Genomic DNA, 13,645 nt, shown 5'->3' with positions numbered 1-13,645 from the left:
TGTCCATTGGAATTTGTATTCGCAAGGCATAATTTTTTAAACATAATTTGAAGTAATGTAGTGCATCAGTCTAATTTGTGCTCTAAGTTTATTCTCAACTGGGAAACCGGTCCAATTTTCCACTTTCCACCACAAGCCAAGAATAGGTAATGAATTTGTTGACATTTTCCACTTATATTCCAGGAGAATACCTGTCCTAAAAATAATTGGATACATAAAAACACTGGAACAAAACCTGTTGTGTCTTTACTACCTGTCTTTGACCCCGATGACTCATTTGGCTTTGTTCTAGTTTCAAAACGCTATAAGCTATTTCACCTGTTTATGAGTATTCTGCTTTTCAGCGCTTAATCTCTGTGTTTTTGTGACAGTTTCTTCTCCGGAAAGCTGCCACACCTGTTTGTTTGACCACGTTTAATGCATGTACAGTAAGCGATTAAAAAGTATGTGTGTCTTTAAAGTACACATTTTAAAGGACATGCTTTAAAAAAGCCAAAACAGAGAGTAAACCTGAGCGGAAAAAGAAATACCTTAAGAGCATTACACAGCTGTTTAGAAAAATTAGTTTGGTACAGTTTATAAATTACATATTTGATTAATTTCCTGCCTCAAACACTGTTTTTTAAGAGTCAGAGGAGACTACAGGTTTTGTGTTTACATCTAGACTCAGATGAACAAAAGATCCCATCTTTCAGTTTTGTAGAAATCTTCTACCCATAATATTGTGTTCATATTCAACAGTCTGTACACTGACTGCATTCTTCATTAAAATACTAGATACCTTTGCTGATGTCTCTGTTTCACCATTTACTTTTTTTTTAACACATTCATTTTGAGAACTAAAGCCCACAGGAAAAGCAAGTTCTCTAGCACTCTTCTTGTTAGCACTGGTGTGAATGTACGTGGCAGCCTGTTAAACAGCAGACAGCTTGCTGTTATACGAGTTATCAGCAATCCGTGACTTCACACTGCAGTGGGTGCAGAGAGCACAGATTTCTAGCTCTGATCTGCTGCACTGAAGTTTATCTCAAGCAAAACCAACAGATTCTTTCCACAGAAGCCAGAGAATCAAACGAGTGCAGATTTAGTGCTAAACAATGAGAGGATATCTATAGAATAATGATATCTTACTCGAGCGAGTAAGAAATCGAAGAGAAAAGCTAACCTTAACTGCAAAAAACATGTATATATGACACTGAACTGAGATAAAGTTTCCAGTGACAAAAAAGGAGGAAGTTTCTATTTCTCCTTTTTTTCTAGGCATTTCAGGAAATTAACAATAAACATTCAAGAATGAGCTATGTGTCTGAACGGAAATAAACTGTTGCATTAGATATCATTTTTAGGATATTTATAAGGGCTTTTGTGAACAAAAGCAGCTTCATAACTGGGAATGAAGATGACAGCTTAATGACAGTTTTATCCTAAATACGTAAAAAAAACATTTTTAAGATGAACTGAAAACACCAGAATTGTAGCGTAAATGATAAGGTACAGTATATTAATGCGATCAATCACTTACATCACATTGCTTTGAAATCTCAAATCCAACAAGTTCCTATAACAGAAGCTTGGCCAGTCACATCAAATTAAATGGTTTCTATTGTTGCACTCATTTTGACAAGTTAGAATTTCTATAGAAAAAAACTCAATCACAGGGATGTCGTATGAAAGGTGCTTCTTGTAATCTAATCTTAATAATAAAAAGATTTATCAAATGTTGTTAACATTAACAATAACAGATGGAGTCCACTGTTAGTACTTTGGCATGGTTAGTAACTTGCCAATCCAGAATACCTCTGAGTAAGTAAGTCATACATTTGGTGATAGGTGATACATTTTGTCAGGGTTTCAGCATATTTGTGTGCTGTTCTGCAGCGTGGACATCAGGAAACAGCTGCATCAGAGCTCAGAAGGAAAGTCACAAGGTTGTGGCACAGAGAAAGCCTTGCTCTGCATCCGGGATATACAACATTTATTTTTTTTTACAGGGTGACATTTCTGTGACCAGTCGACATGAAATCTCCAATCTATTCCCACTAAAGACCTGATCCAATTTAGGAGTCCAGGAAATAACCCCAACCTCATGTCATTTAATGACATGTTTCAGACTTTAGGACCAAAAACTCAATGGTGTGTCCTATTGACTTTTCCTCCTGGACAAGTCACAGAACCTTTAGGAACTAAGAATCCACTAGCTGGACTCAAATCAAGAGTATGATCAACCTTTATCTGGTAGCAAAAAAATCAAGGATGACATATAATAAATACAAGTTTCCCAAGCTGTTCAATGGAGGAGGTACTGATCTTGTCTCTCCATAAACCAAAGGCTAAATTTTAGCCCCCCTTTCAAAGTCATCTTCTGCAATTTCAGCAGCCTGCCCGTATGGCTTCCTCCACAGAAAAATGTGGAATGAAGATAAAACAGAGAAGAAAAGGAGAGAAGATAAAAGCAGGTTGATGACTATCTGATGAGCTTCTTTTTTCAACCGTTTCAAAGAATCCAGAAATTTAACAGCCCAAGGATAAGCTTTAGATAAATATTTTGTTAAAAAAAAAAAAAACTGAGCAGAGTTTTAAAAAAAAATTGTGGAGCAAAATACGTTGCCAGTGCATAGAGCTCTAGGGCATAAGACACATTTACTGCTGTCTCATACTAATGCATCGATTAGCCATATGGTCAGTATTTGTGGGGTTAGACTCAAGGCCTACAGGCCTACAGAGCATCTGATATGTGTTTTAACAAAAGTGTTTTGGGAAGTAAATGTGACACTCCAGGAAATGTTTACAAAAGATCTGCTAATCCCAAAGAAAAATACTTTGCAATGCTGCATAGTTTCTTTCTTTGTAACTTAGAAAAAAAAGTACATTCTTGAAATAATTATTTTACCATTGTGTGAAATGGTCTAAAATAAAAGGCTGCTGCATTTCTGAGTGATAAAATCATGCAACATGAATAAATGCTGGCCGTTGTGTTATGCTTGGTTGAGGTGTTAGTTAAAATAGGCAGTTCTTAGCACCATTTAAAAACAAAATTTACCAGATTCTTCAGTGAAATCTAGAGTTATGGACTGTGAGAGCAAGTAGATTCTAGATAGCAAAATAGCAACGGTATTGTGTTTTACATCATAGCTAATGGAAGAACACAGGCTTGCTAACCTCCTCATTCTCAATCTTCAGTGTAGCAAGGCGTGACTGGAGCTGCTGAAACCTTAGAATCAGCTCAGCCTGGACCGGAGGCTGTGCCGTAATCTGGCACACCTGAAGGAGAGAAAACACTTATTAACACTTAGGAAAGGACAAAATAACCTTCTAACCATTATAACCTTATAAGCCCAATATTTAATCCAATCTGGTTTTACACCAGAACCATGAAGCAACAAGAGGTAAAATAGGCACATCCGTGCAAATTTGGGAGCAAAATTCAATCAAGTGCAATAAACACCTCCAGGGTAAGAACTGTAATGTGATTTGTAATAGACACTCTGTTTAAATGCCTCCCTAGCAGCTGAGACATATTCATTCATTCATTCATTCATCTTCTACCGCTTATCCGAACTACCTCGGGTCACGGGGAGCCTGTGCCTATCTCAGGCGTCATCGGGCATCAAGGCAGGATACACCCTGGACGGAATGCCAACCCATCGCAGGGCACACACACACTCATTCACTCACGCAATCACACACTAGGGACAATTTTCCAGAGATGCCAATCAAGCTACCATGCATGTCGAGGCGGAGGCGGGAATCAAACCCCGACCCTGGAGGTGTGAGGCGAACGTGCTAACCACTAAGCCACCATGCCCCCCTGAGACATATTAAAACTGGGAAATGAAACCACTATAACCACAGTGAATCCAGCTTCTCATTTGCATACCTTTTCTAATTCGCAATGAGTCACTAACACAAAACAGATCTAGTAAAACCCAACAGTAGAGACAACAAATATACAAACATGCAGCCAGACTATTTTCGAGACACTGTGGTATAATATGTTGTATCATTTGATTTGATTGCAGTGAGCTGTTTTTATATATATATGATACTTACCAATATTAAGCAATGTTTAATTATTAATCAACAGATTTCCAACAGTTCTTTAATCCAGAGAAGAAAACCTTAATTTTATATGGTGTCCTGGGGGTAAGACAGAAAACTCATTTCTAACCTCGTCTCCCATGTGTGGCTGGAACTCAAACTTGACCGGAGGACAGAAAGCGGTTGGATACATCTCCATAAAGCGCTGACGGTCACTGCGAGGGTCCAAACTGTCCACAGCATTCTCGATGATGTCCAGCCCCTCGTGACGAGATGTCTCCAGGTTATACTCAGCCGAGAGGTAGGTGCGCAAAGCCCGGTTTAAAGAGGCATGATAGCCCAGATCACAGCACTGCTTAACATAAGTACAAAGATAAGGAGAAAGGAGACATGTTTCCTAATCAGTACCAGTTCAAAAACACAACAGCATGTCTGTGTATAAAATGCCCTCATTACCTAATTAATTCATGGACCTTTTACTACTCTGTGGAACTTTGGGAACACAAATCAGATGAATATGTTTTTTCTTTTCAGGAAAACAGACAAATGATCACATTTTTGAAAAATCTGCCAAATCTGTCTAAATGACACTCAAGACACTCAAGTTATGAAAAGATATTTTTCCATAAATATGGATATGGCTTAATTTCTAATGGATATGGCTTAATTTTCCTTGGATTTCTGTTTTCAAAGATCACATAATACGGATCACATTTAAAATGTTAGTACTTTACTTCTGGTAGCAAAAGATAGCAATAGATGAACAGATGGATGGATACATAGAATGGATAGATGGATGAACAGAAAGACAGACAGACTAGACAGACATAAAAAAGATAGATAGATAGATAGATAGATAGATAGATAGATAGATAGATAGATAGATAGATAGATAGGTAAGTAGGAGAAGTAGATAAGTAGGTTATGTTCTATATATGAATGCACTAAGGCAAATATTTTGGCACTGCCAAAATGACACATTCATAAAGCATTAGGCATCGGGCAGTACAACACACTCTCCTATCAGTCTTCTGTAGTCATGACACTAATCACGCATTTGATTTTGACCAGCCTCAGATGACCTAATCTATAATGTTTTCTGCACTGCACGTGGCGTCCTTATTTGGCCTTCACTGCTGATTGTCCGACAGATCCAGACTGCTGGCAGAACCCAAACTCTTATGACCTTGGAGGCAGATTTCATCTTTGATTTGGAGAAACACACAGAGGACAAGTCACACTGACCTCAAAGTGAGGAAATGAAAACTGAGCAGCAAAATGTAATATGGCTTTTAATATGTGGCATCAATATGAGTATTATTACAGTATGATAAATTGACTTTTTTAATCCAGACATTTCCTTCAGTCTCTTTGCTTGGTTTAAAGTTGTACTGAGCAAACATATCCTGCACTTATATTTCAGACCATAATAAGTGTATTATTACACGGTACCAATTTTATCTGGAAATTGAGGGCATTTGACATGAAACTTGTCATTACACTGTGACTAAGAATACTGGCTCCCAGTGTGCCTCTGCCTACTCTGTCTACAGACTGCTTTCATGATTACATGTTCAGCTCAAACAGAGGCAGACAAGAGTGGAGGACATGTGGAAACAGCCTGCTGATTTAGCGTAGCAGTACATTGTGACAGAAAGCCTAATGGTGAATTTAATCTACGCTCTACTTGAGCATTTTTCCTCTCCCTCTCTCAGCCGAGACAGCATGTCTCAGAGGCGTCTGAAGTAAACAGCCCGATCAGAGATTGATGCCCACTGCTAAGACGGCTCTGACAGCCTGGCACTGAGGCAAGGTCACCCTGCTTGTTTCCTTCCTCGAAGCACGAAGCACGTAGAACGTAGACACATTACCCCAACAGCTGATCTTTCCTCTGCAGGGACACTTTAGTTTTGTAGGTGAAAATAATACTGCCAGGAGGTTGGAGTATAAATAACGTAAATTTGTAGGGCTCTGAATTAGGCTACAGTATTGGGAACAGAGAGAAGAAGTTCTTCTGGGAGGACAGGGTGCATCAAGAATATGCTGGATGTGGGGTGGCCTAAAAGGGACACTCAGTAGAACTAGGTTTTAAGTGCAGACACTTTTATCTTTCCTGAAATTAATCATAGATACAGAAATAGAAGCATGAATGTAATAACAGAAGTGGGACAGAGACCTTGAACTTCAATACAAAGAAGAACACTGTATAAATTACTACAAAAAAAAAAAATCTGAGTATTAATTTATAATAGTAAGAGGAACAAGACAATGAGTCTGGGTGATTCTTGGTACGATCCGTCACATGACCACAACAACCACAGTTTCTCTACTTGTGTTTCCGTTATTCTAAGAAACTGAACGTTATTTTTCTCATTCTACTCAGATCATTTAATGAGTAAATATATAAGATATTTAATCCTTATCAAAACACTTCAGGGAGCACTTTCTTAATAGTGGCTCTGCTGTGTGGTTTGGGAAAGTGAGACTAAAACCAAAATGCAATTACGTGCATGGCATAAACGCTCCTAGATTTGAAGCCTTAAGAGCTTCAACTTAAGTGCAACGTGACACATTTGCTGCCATTTTGAGTCTATTTATGTTCTAAGATCAAAGTGGATAAAAAAGGGAAATGCAGAAATGAATCTGTGAATACAGCAACAACACTGTCACTCCTGTTCTGAACATAAATGTCAGAAGCACTGTTTTTTTCATTTTCAACAAACAACGATACTGCAGTTGAACCTCCCCATTACTTACATCTATTAGGTCAGACAAGTCATGGATGTAATACTTGAATACAGAGGAATTAGTGGCTTCCAGAGTCAGCAAGTACTCGTTCCGGGATTTGATCGACTTCAGCTTGTTCTCAGAGTACTTGGCCTGCCTCTGATGGAAGAAGAGGAAAGATTCACAATACATGAGAGATTAGACAAGCATAACAATAATAATTCTTCTTCATTATCCAACACTGCTATTGAATTTTCAAATGAGATGATTATGGTATTTACTTATGTTGATATAACACATTATTGTCTCTACAGTAACAGCTCATTCACAGGGACTTGTATGGTAGTCACGCCACATAAAATAAGGCTAAAACAGTTAACATTTAGAAAGTGATCCCAAGTTTTCCACCATGAAAAAGTCTTCAGATTAAAATTTTTTGCATTGTTTGTCCTCACTTCAAAAAAGTAAAAAAATTGACAGTTTACTGATAGAAAACATTCACAGCCACAGCCACAAAATTGATAATTTTTTTAATATCATCAATTTTGTGGTGGTAACAGTAACTTTGCTTCATCTCACCAACCAAGCTGTCTTTTTAGACTCTCTGTAGTGCTTTATTCCTTACTTAATATATATACATGTTAGTTTAAACTGTTTATGCAATCTGTACTAAGAAGACAAGAAATGACATCAAAATACAATCTGTACTTCTGTAAAATCATCAGACACAACAACAAACCACGAGTCAAAGATATAGCTGATGGGACAAAAATAATGTTTTTAAAAGTAAACAAACACATGTTCAGAGATTACTCAGTTATTGTTTCCTCTCCTGCTCAAATCCCACACAAAAGTAAGTTAGTCACTGAAATGCAACAGACACTGACTCACCCTGACTTCCATATTTTAACCACGCCACACGTCTACGTTCCAGGAAGCGGCATGAGAAAGAAAAAAAACGAGCATGCATTCCCACAGCTATAAAACGGTTTGTCACAGCCTTTAGTGAAAAACAGACCATTTAAAAGAGTAAAGCATGGCCTTCTTTCTCATTACCGGTATCCATCTAAAATGGGTCCAGGGCATAAAAGGCTGGGATGACATTTATAATTGTCTTGACATTTCAGGCAGGCAGCATCGACTCAGCCGTTTGAAAAAAATAATAGGCATTCAAAATTTTGGAATGCTTAAATTGTAATGTGATTATTTTAAATTCTGTAAACATATGCCAAGAGCAGCTAAATATCCTAAAACAAAACACACCCCCCCCCCCAATAAATAAATAAATAAACAAACAAATAAATAAATAAATAAATAAATAAATAAATAAATAAATAAATAAAAGTCAAGGTGCAGTTTAATACCTTTTCCTTCATCTTCTCAATCTTCTTAACAAAGCTGCGTCTTGGGGTTTTGTCTTCCAGACGCACGTTGAAGACGGGGTCCCCTGTTCGACCGATCTGCCTTTCTTCCTGCTTCTCAAACTCCTTCAGCTTGCTTTCAGAACTTATACTCTCCGTGTGGTACATGTGGTAGGTTTTCATCACCTGTGAGGCACAAAGGCCAAAGGTAAAGGCATGCTAAAGTTCAGGCATGCTACTTTTATACATTTATATTAAATCATTTGGCAGATGCTTTTACTCAGTTGAGACAAAATATACTCAGTGGATATAGCTTAGCATTTGAGGGTTAAGGGTCTCACTAAATGGCCCAGTATTGGGTTCTTTTGACTCCCCCAGGGGGTCCTTAAAGCATAGACAGGGGGTTCATGATTTTCTCATTTTTCTTAAAACCAGACATTAAGGAAGTTTTTATGCCTATGAAAAATGTCAACTGAAGTCTAATGACAATATTATATAATTAATACTTGCAAGAGTAAAAAGTTCTTACTTTTTCATCTGTTAGCTCAATTGTTAAGTCCATCATTTTTTTTGTTTTACCCATTAAACCACCAGTGCAACTCTTTCTGCAATAAATATCAAAATCCTAATCTAAAATGTATACCTCCAGGGTCATCTGACCATAAAGCTATAAAACAGCAGTCTAGGTTACAGGAGGGCAGATTTTTCGTGCAAGGAATTGCTATTAATATGAAACACTGTTAACATTCAGAGACTGCTATTCCAATTTCTCAATCCACTAACATAAGAAACACTAAACACTAATGGGTCACAGAGGAGCTCTTTATTCACCCTTAGCTCCCCCACCTGAGTAAAGCCTAGACCACAAGTAGAGAGAAATCAACACTCTAGAAAGGGGTCTGCATATCGAAGCAGAGGAAGAAAAAAAATTCACACATACTATGCAAGACAACTTGGGCCACAGAAAACCTTTTCAACATTGAAGTTGGAACTTGCCATGCAGCCACAACTGCGAAGGGTAAATTGTTTAAAGTTGTTTCCTATTGCGTGAGTCATTGTTATTGTTAGTGGGCTATTAGTAACACTAGAATGACATAAGAAACATGCATTAGGATATGACTCATCTGGTATGAGGCAGGTACTGAGTGATTAATTACACCATTTCTGCAACAATGAAGAGAGAAATATGACATGTGATCACAGGATATATATTCAAGTGTGCTAAACTGTCAGAAAAACAATAATGCTACATTCAGAAATAGTTTGGTACTTTCATTTGATGTCTAATAAGATAAATTATGTAATACCTAAAAGGAAAGGAAATAAAAAAAAAAAGAAAAGAAAAAAGAAGGAAATTAGTAGGTATATTTAATTACAATATTTTTACCACAATTATCAATGATATCCAGCCATACTTATTGCAGCTGTTATTACACTTAGCTTCAGTAATCTGTCCTCATGAGGTTCCCCGCTGGCCCACACTACGCTCCAGTAAGGAGACTTGACTCCAGAGCATTGAACAATATCAAATTCAAAAGCAAAGTGCTCATCCAAAGTCACGCTAGGTCGTAACCAATGTTCACATTTGCCAACTCATAAAACATGTTACAGTAAAGCCACAACTGCATTTAAAACACAGGCCTGCCTATAAAACTGCTACCAAAGTAAACACAGTTGGGAGATGTATAGAGCAGGAGCAGGGTTTTGCTGGGCAATCCAGGCTCCTCTCATGTGTGGAGCTGTATAATTGGATATATGGCTGACCAAACCACACGTCCCACTCTACACTTACTGGTTTGGAGCCGTTTTTAGATTTCTCATTTTAGAATAGCTGATTTTAGCGACATGCAAGACCTGTTATTTTATAAGCTCCCGGCAGGATTGGTGGACAAGTTTCTGATGCAACAGTTGGGAGTCTTCTTTAAAAGACTCCGGGTTAAAGAGATGAACAAAAGATCATGAAACAATCATGAAACAAACTAGCCACTGAAGGTCACTTATTGAGAGTTAAAGGACAGCTAGCAGGACAATTCATATTGCTCATGTTAAAATGCTTATTTGTGTTTTTTGGCCATTTGGACCCGTTTCCCACAGAAAAAAAAACACAAAGAGACACAAAACCCTTTTGACATCTAAAATGAAGATAACACTGCATATATCGTTTTTTCACCTTTATGGAAAGTATAGAAAAAACTGTAGTGTGTTGCATTTATGAAATCAATGAACTGCTACAGAGTAAACGAAATTTTATTTCTGCAGGCAAACAAAAATATTTTGAACAGTTTGAACTAACCTTAACAAAAAAGACGCTGGGTTGAAGGTTACTTTCAAATAAAATGTTCAATGTCTAAGTGAGTCCTCTTTGTATTCATGACATCAAAATTTTAACTTGCCGGATGCAGCAAAACAAAAATGCGTCTGCTTCTGTGTGTCGGATTTCGCAAGTCGGCAATTATGACGCATATTTTGAGCGACAAACAAATTAAACACGGTTTATTTTAATGTTACAAGAGCATCATAATCTTAGAATTTAGAATTACATTTTTTAAAAAACTAACTTACTAAAATAAAAAAAATTTAAATTAAATATTTATTTTCCAAATCTACAGAGAGCAACAGCAGAGGGATGAAAGAGCCACTTGCGTCTCCGGAGCCGCGGGTTGCCAACCCCTGCCCTAACATACGTAAACTGGTGTAGTTCCCATTCGTAGGAACTCAATACGGCTTCAGGTCTGACGCTATGGGAACAACAATACTCACGTCACTACGTACCAGTTGATAACTGTTCCAGGGGCTGTAAGAGAGCACTAGCGGACTGGGAACAGAACATCAACAACCCTGCAGGACCAGGGACACTGGTGTGGGGTCCAGGTCCAGGTTCTAGAACCTGATAAAGGTGTGCAGAGAGGACCATCCCGCCAAAGCACAAATATCTTCAATGGGAACACCCCTGGCTAAGGCACTGGACAAGGCGATACCCCTAGTGGAGTGAGCACTGATGCCGAGAGGCAAGGCAAGACCTCACGCCTCATAGGCCTGAGCAATGCCCTCCAATACCCAGTGCGCAAGGTGGTGGACATAAGTCCTCAAGGCCCTTACTGGGCAAAGCAAATGCAGCCTCTCCTGTACTGCCGACTCATGGGGCCGAGGACAGTAGGCCTGCAGGATCATTAAACAACCCGCCAGAGAGGCCAAGCAGAGCCAAGGACAGCAGAGCCATCTTCAGAGTCAAAGGGGGCATTCAGCAGCCCCTCCAGGACCACAGAGAGGTCCCAGGAAGGCCTGGTCCTCAGAAAGGTCTCAGCCACCTGACACCACACAGAAAGCGAGAGACCAGAGGGTGCCTACCCAACGAGGCCCCGAGGACAGGCTCATGGTTCGCAGCAATGGTGGCCTTTAATGATTGTCCCCTGCACCTGAAAGAGGAGATCCATCCTCACGGGAACCTCCCATGAAGTGGTGTCTAGGACTGAGACTAGGTCCGTGAACCAGACTCAAGAGGGCTAACCAGGAGCAACTAGGAGAAGGTTGACTTGGTCGTGGCACACTCTGGCTAGGACTTGCGGGAGCAGAGGTACCGGGGGAAAGGTGTACAGAGGTGGACGAGAGAGGAAAAACCACAGCGGGCAGTGGGTCGACTCCTTGGGGGCGAACAGATCCACTTTCGCCCGGCCAAAAATCTGCCAAAATCTACCACGTGGGGCCTCAGCAAAAGAAACCTGGTCTCTGCCCAGAGCAGAATCTGCTGCGCCAACCTGAATCTGGGCAGAGACCAGGTTTCTTTCGTCGAAAGTGATTCTCATCCCAGGGCATGTAAATCAGGAGTTTACTTCCTGTCAAGGCAGGTGCTGAGGCCCGGGAGTGGCCCCATGTGGAGAAGAGAATTTGGCATATTTTTGGCACAGACCATCCAGATGATTGATATAGAACACCAATGCAGTGCTGTCTGTGTGCACTAAGACATGGCAGCCCCTGAGGTGTGGGAGAAAGGCGTCCATCGAAGGAGTCCTGCAATGGTGACGCCCCTAGAGTGGGACCCAAGGCCAGAAACCGGGGTCTTTTCCACATAAGAAGGGCACAAAGCCCATAGCACGTAACCCTTATAAACATGAGGCAATGTCTGCGAGGTCTGAACCACTGAGCCAGAGCTGGAATGGCCTCATGTGAAGCAGACCCAAAGGGATAATGTTTGCTGCTGCCAACATGAAGCCGAGCAACCTCTGTGCCTCAGCGACAGAGAGGCTTTGGGCTAGCCGAATAGCTTTCACTGCTGAAAAGATGGAAGCCACCAAAGCGGGGAACAGACGTGCCCTTATATGAACTTGCAGGCACATAATCACTTCGTCACATGTCCTTCCCGAGCCATTAAATTGGCATGTGTGCACACAGAGCTTCAGACACAACTTCCTCAAAGAAGCATTCCCACCACTTCAGCCCGGATGCTGCGTCGAGTTCCCTCAAACGGGAACCAAGAATTATTTCATTCATTTTCTTTCTGCTTCTGCCTCACATTCCAGATCCTCGTGGAGGATTCCCAGACATTCCCAAGCACACTGTAAGATATAACTATATTTATAAGATATAGTTCTACTGTAAGGATGTTCCTGATTTTCACACTTCTCACACAATCATACAGAATCAGTCCAGCAACCATGCAGAAGAACCTCATTTCTGCCAAGTATATTCATGACACAGCTCATGGCTATATGCGAGGACAGGGATGTAAGTTAACTGATAAACAGTAAGGTTTCACCTGACAGTAAGGTTTCACCTGAACTCAAAATTTTTTCTTGCCCAGTCCCAATGCTTAACTAAATTATTTAGTTAAAAACACTCTCCGACCTGCGACAATCTACAAGGCTAGAGACCCTTGAAATACAGACTACAAAACAATAACAATAAACACAGATTTGGACACAATTCAATTTCAATTGGTATTACTATTTTTTCCTCGTATAGGCAATTGATGTCCTTATTGGTACATCAAATGGTATGACGGCTAAATCAAAGGTTGTGCAAGCCACTCACACCCTTGTAATGCGTTCTAGCTGCAAATGTAATTCAACCGCAGTGTTAGTGAGTAGAACAGCCCCAAGGGAAGGAGCCTGGAGTCACTTAGACTAGAGGAAACAAAGCTGGTAAATGAGGGGGGTATCTCCTGTGAGTTAGTTCTTCTGCGATCTAACAAGTAATATAATAAGAAAATAAGAAAAACTACAACACTACAGGAAGCATTTTTATCTAGAAACTCATCAGCCATGTCATTTCCTGTCAAGATTGTGCCTGTAATTGTCAGCTACTTTTACGTGAATGGTGGTCATCTCTGCGTGGTTGGAGTCGGGTGTTCCTCAGGATATTTAGATGACATAATAGATCCCTTCAAAGTCCATTAATCAGAAAAATATTTAAAAACATCACAGCACTCACAGCAAGCTTGACATACACAACTAAAGTCCAGCAATTAAACTTCTGAAGGCCCTTCATGCTTGAAAGCAGGGTGCATTTATTAATGCATGGTG

General features: G+C 39.8%; 1 protein-coding gene across 2 annotated transcripts in view; it reads right to left on the bottom strand.

The window, feature by feature from the left end:
- Positions 1-13,645, bottom strand: part of srgap1a (SLIT-ROBO Rho GTPase activating protein 1a) — a 76,296-nt gene that overhangs the window by 27,020 nt on the left and 35,631 nt on the right. For both annotated transcript variants that reach the window (XM_060878079.1, XM_060878080.1), the window contains exons 5-8: positions 8,130-8,312; positions 6,796-6,924; positions 4,169-4,390; positions 3,160-3,261 (exon numbers count right to left, since the gene is read on the bottom strand). In XM_060878079.1, the coding sequence (XP_060734062.1) occupies positions 3,160-3,261; positions 4,169-4,390; positions 6,796-6,924; positions 8,130-8,312 (636 nt within the window). The remainder of the gene's footprint in view (positions 1-3,159; positions 3,262-4,168; positions 4,391-6,795; positions 6,925-8,129; positions 8,313-13,645) is intronic.

Source organism: Tachysurus vachellii, chromosome 9, assembly GCF_030014155.1.
Source record: "Tachysurus vachellii isolate PV-2020 chromosome 9, HZAU_Pvac_v1, whole genome shotgun sequence".
NCBI classification, from domain to species: domain Eukaryota; kingdom Metazoa; phylum Chordata; class Actinopteri; order Siluriformes; family Bagridae; genus Tachysurus; species Tachysurus vachellii.
Note: the sequence above shows the minus strand (reverse complement) of the source record. Positions and strands in the feature narration are given on the sequence as shown.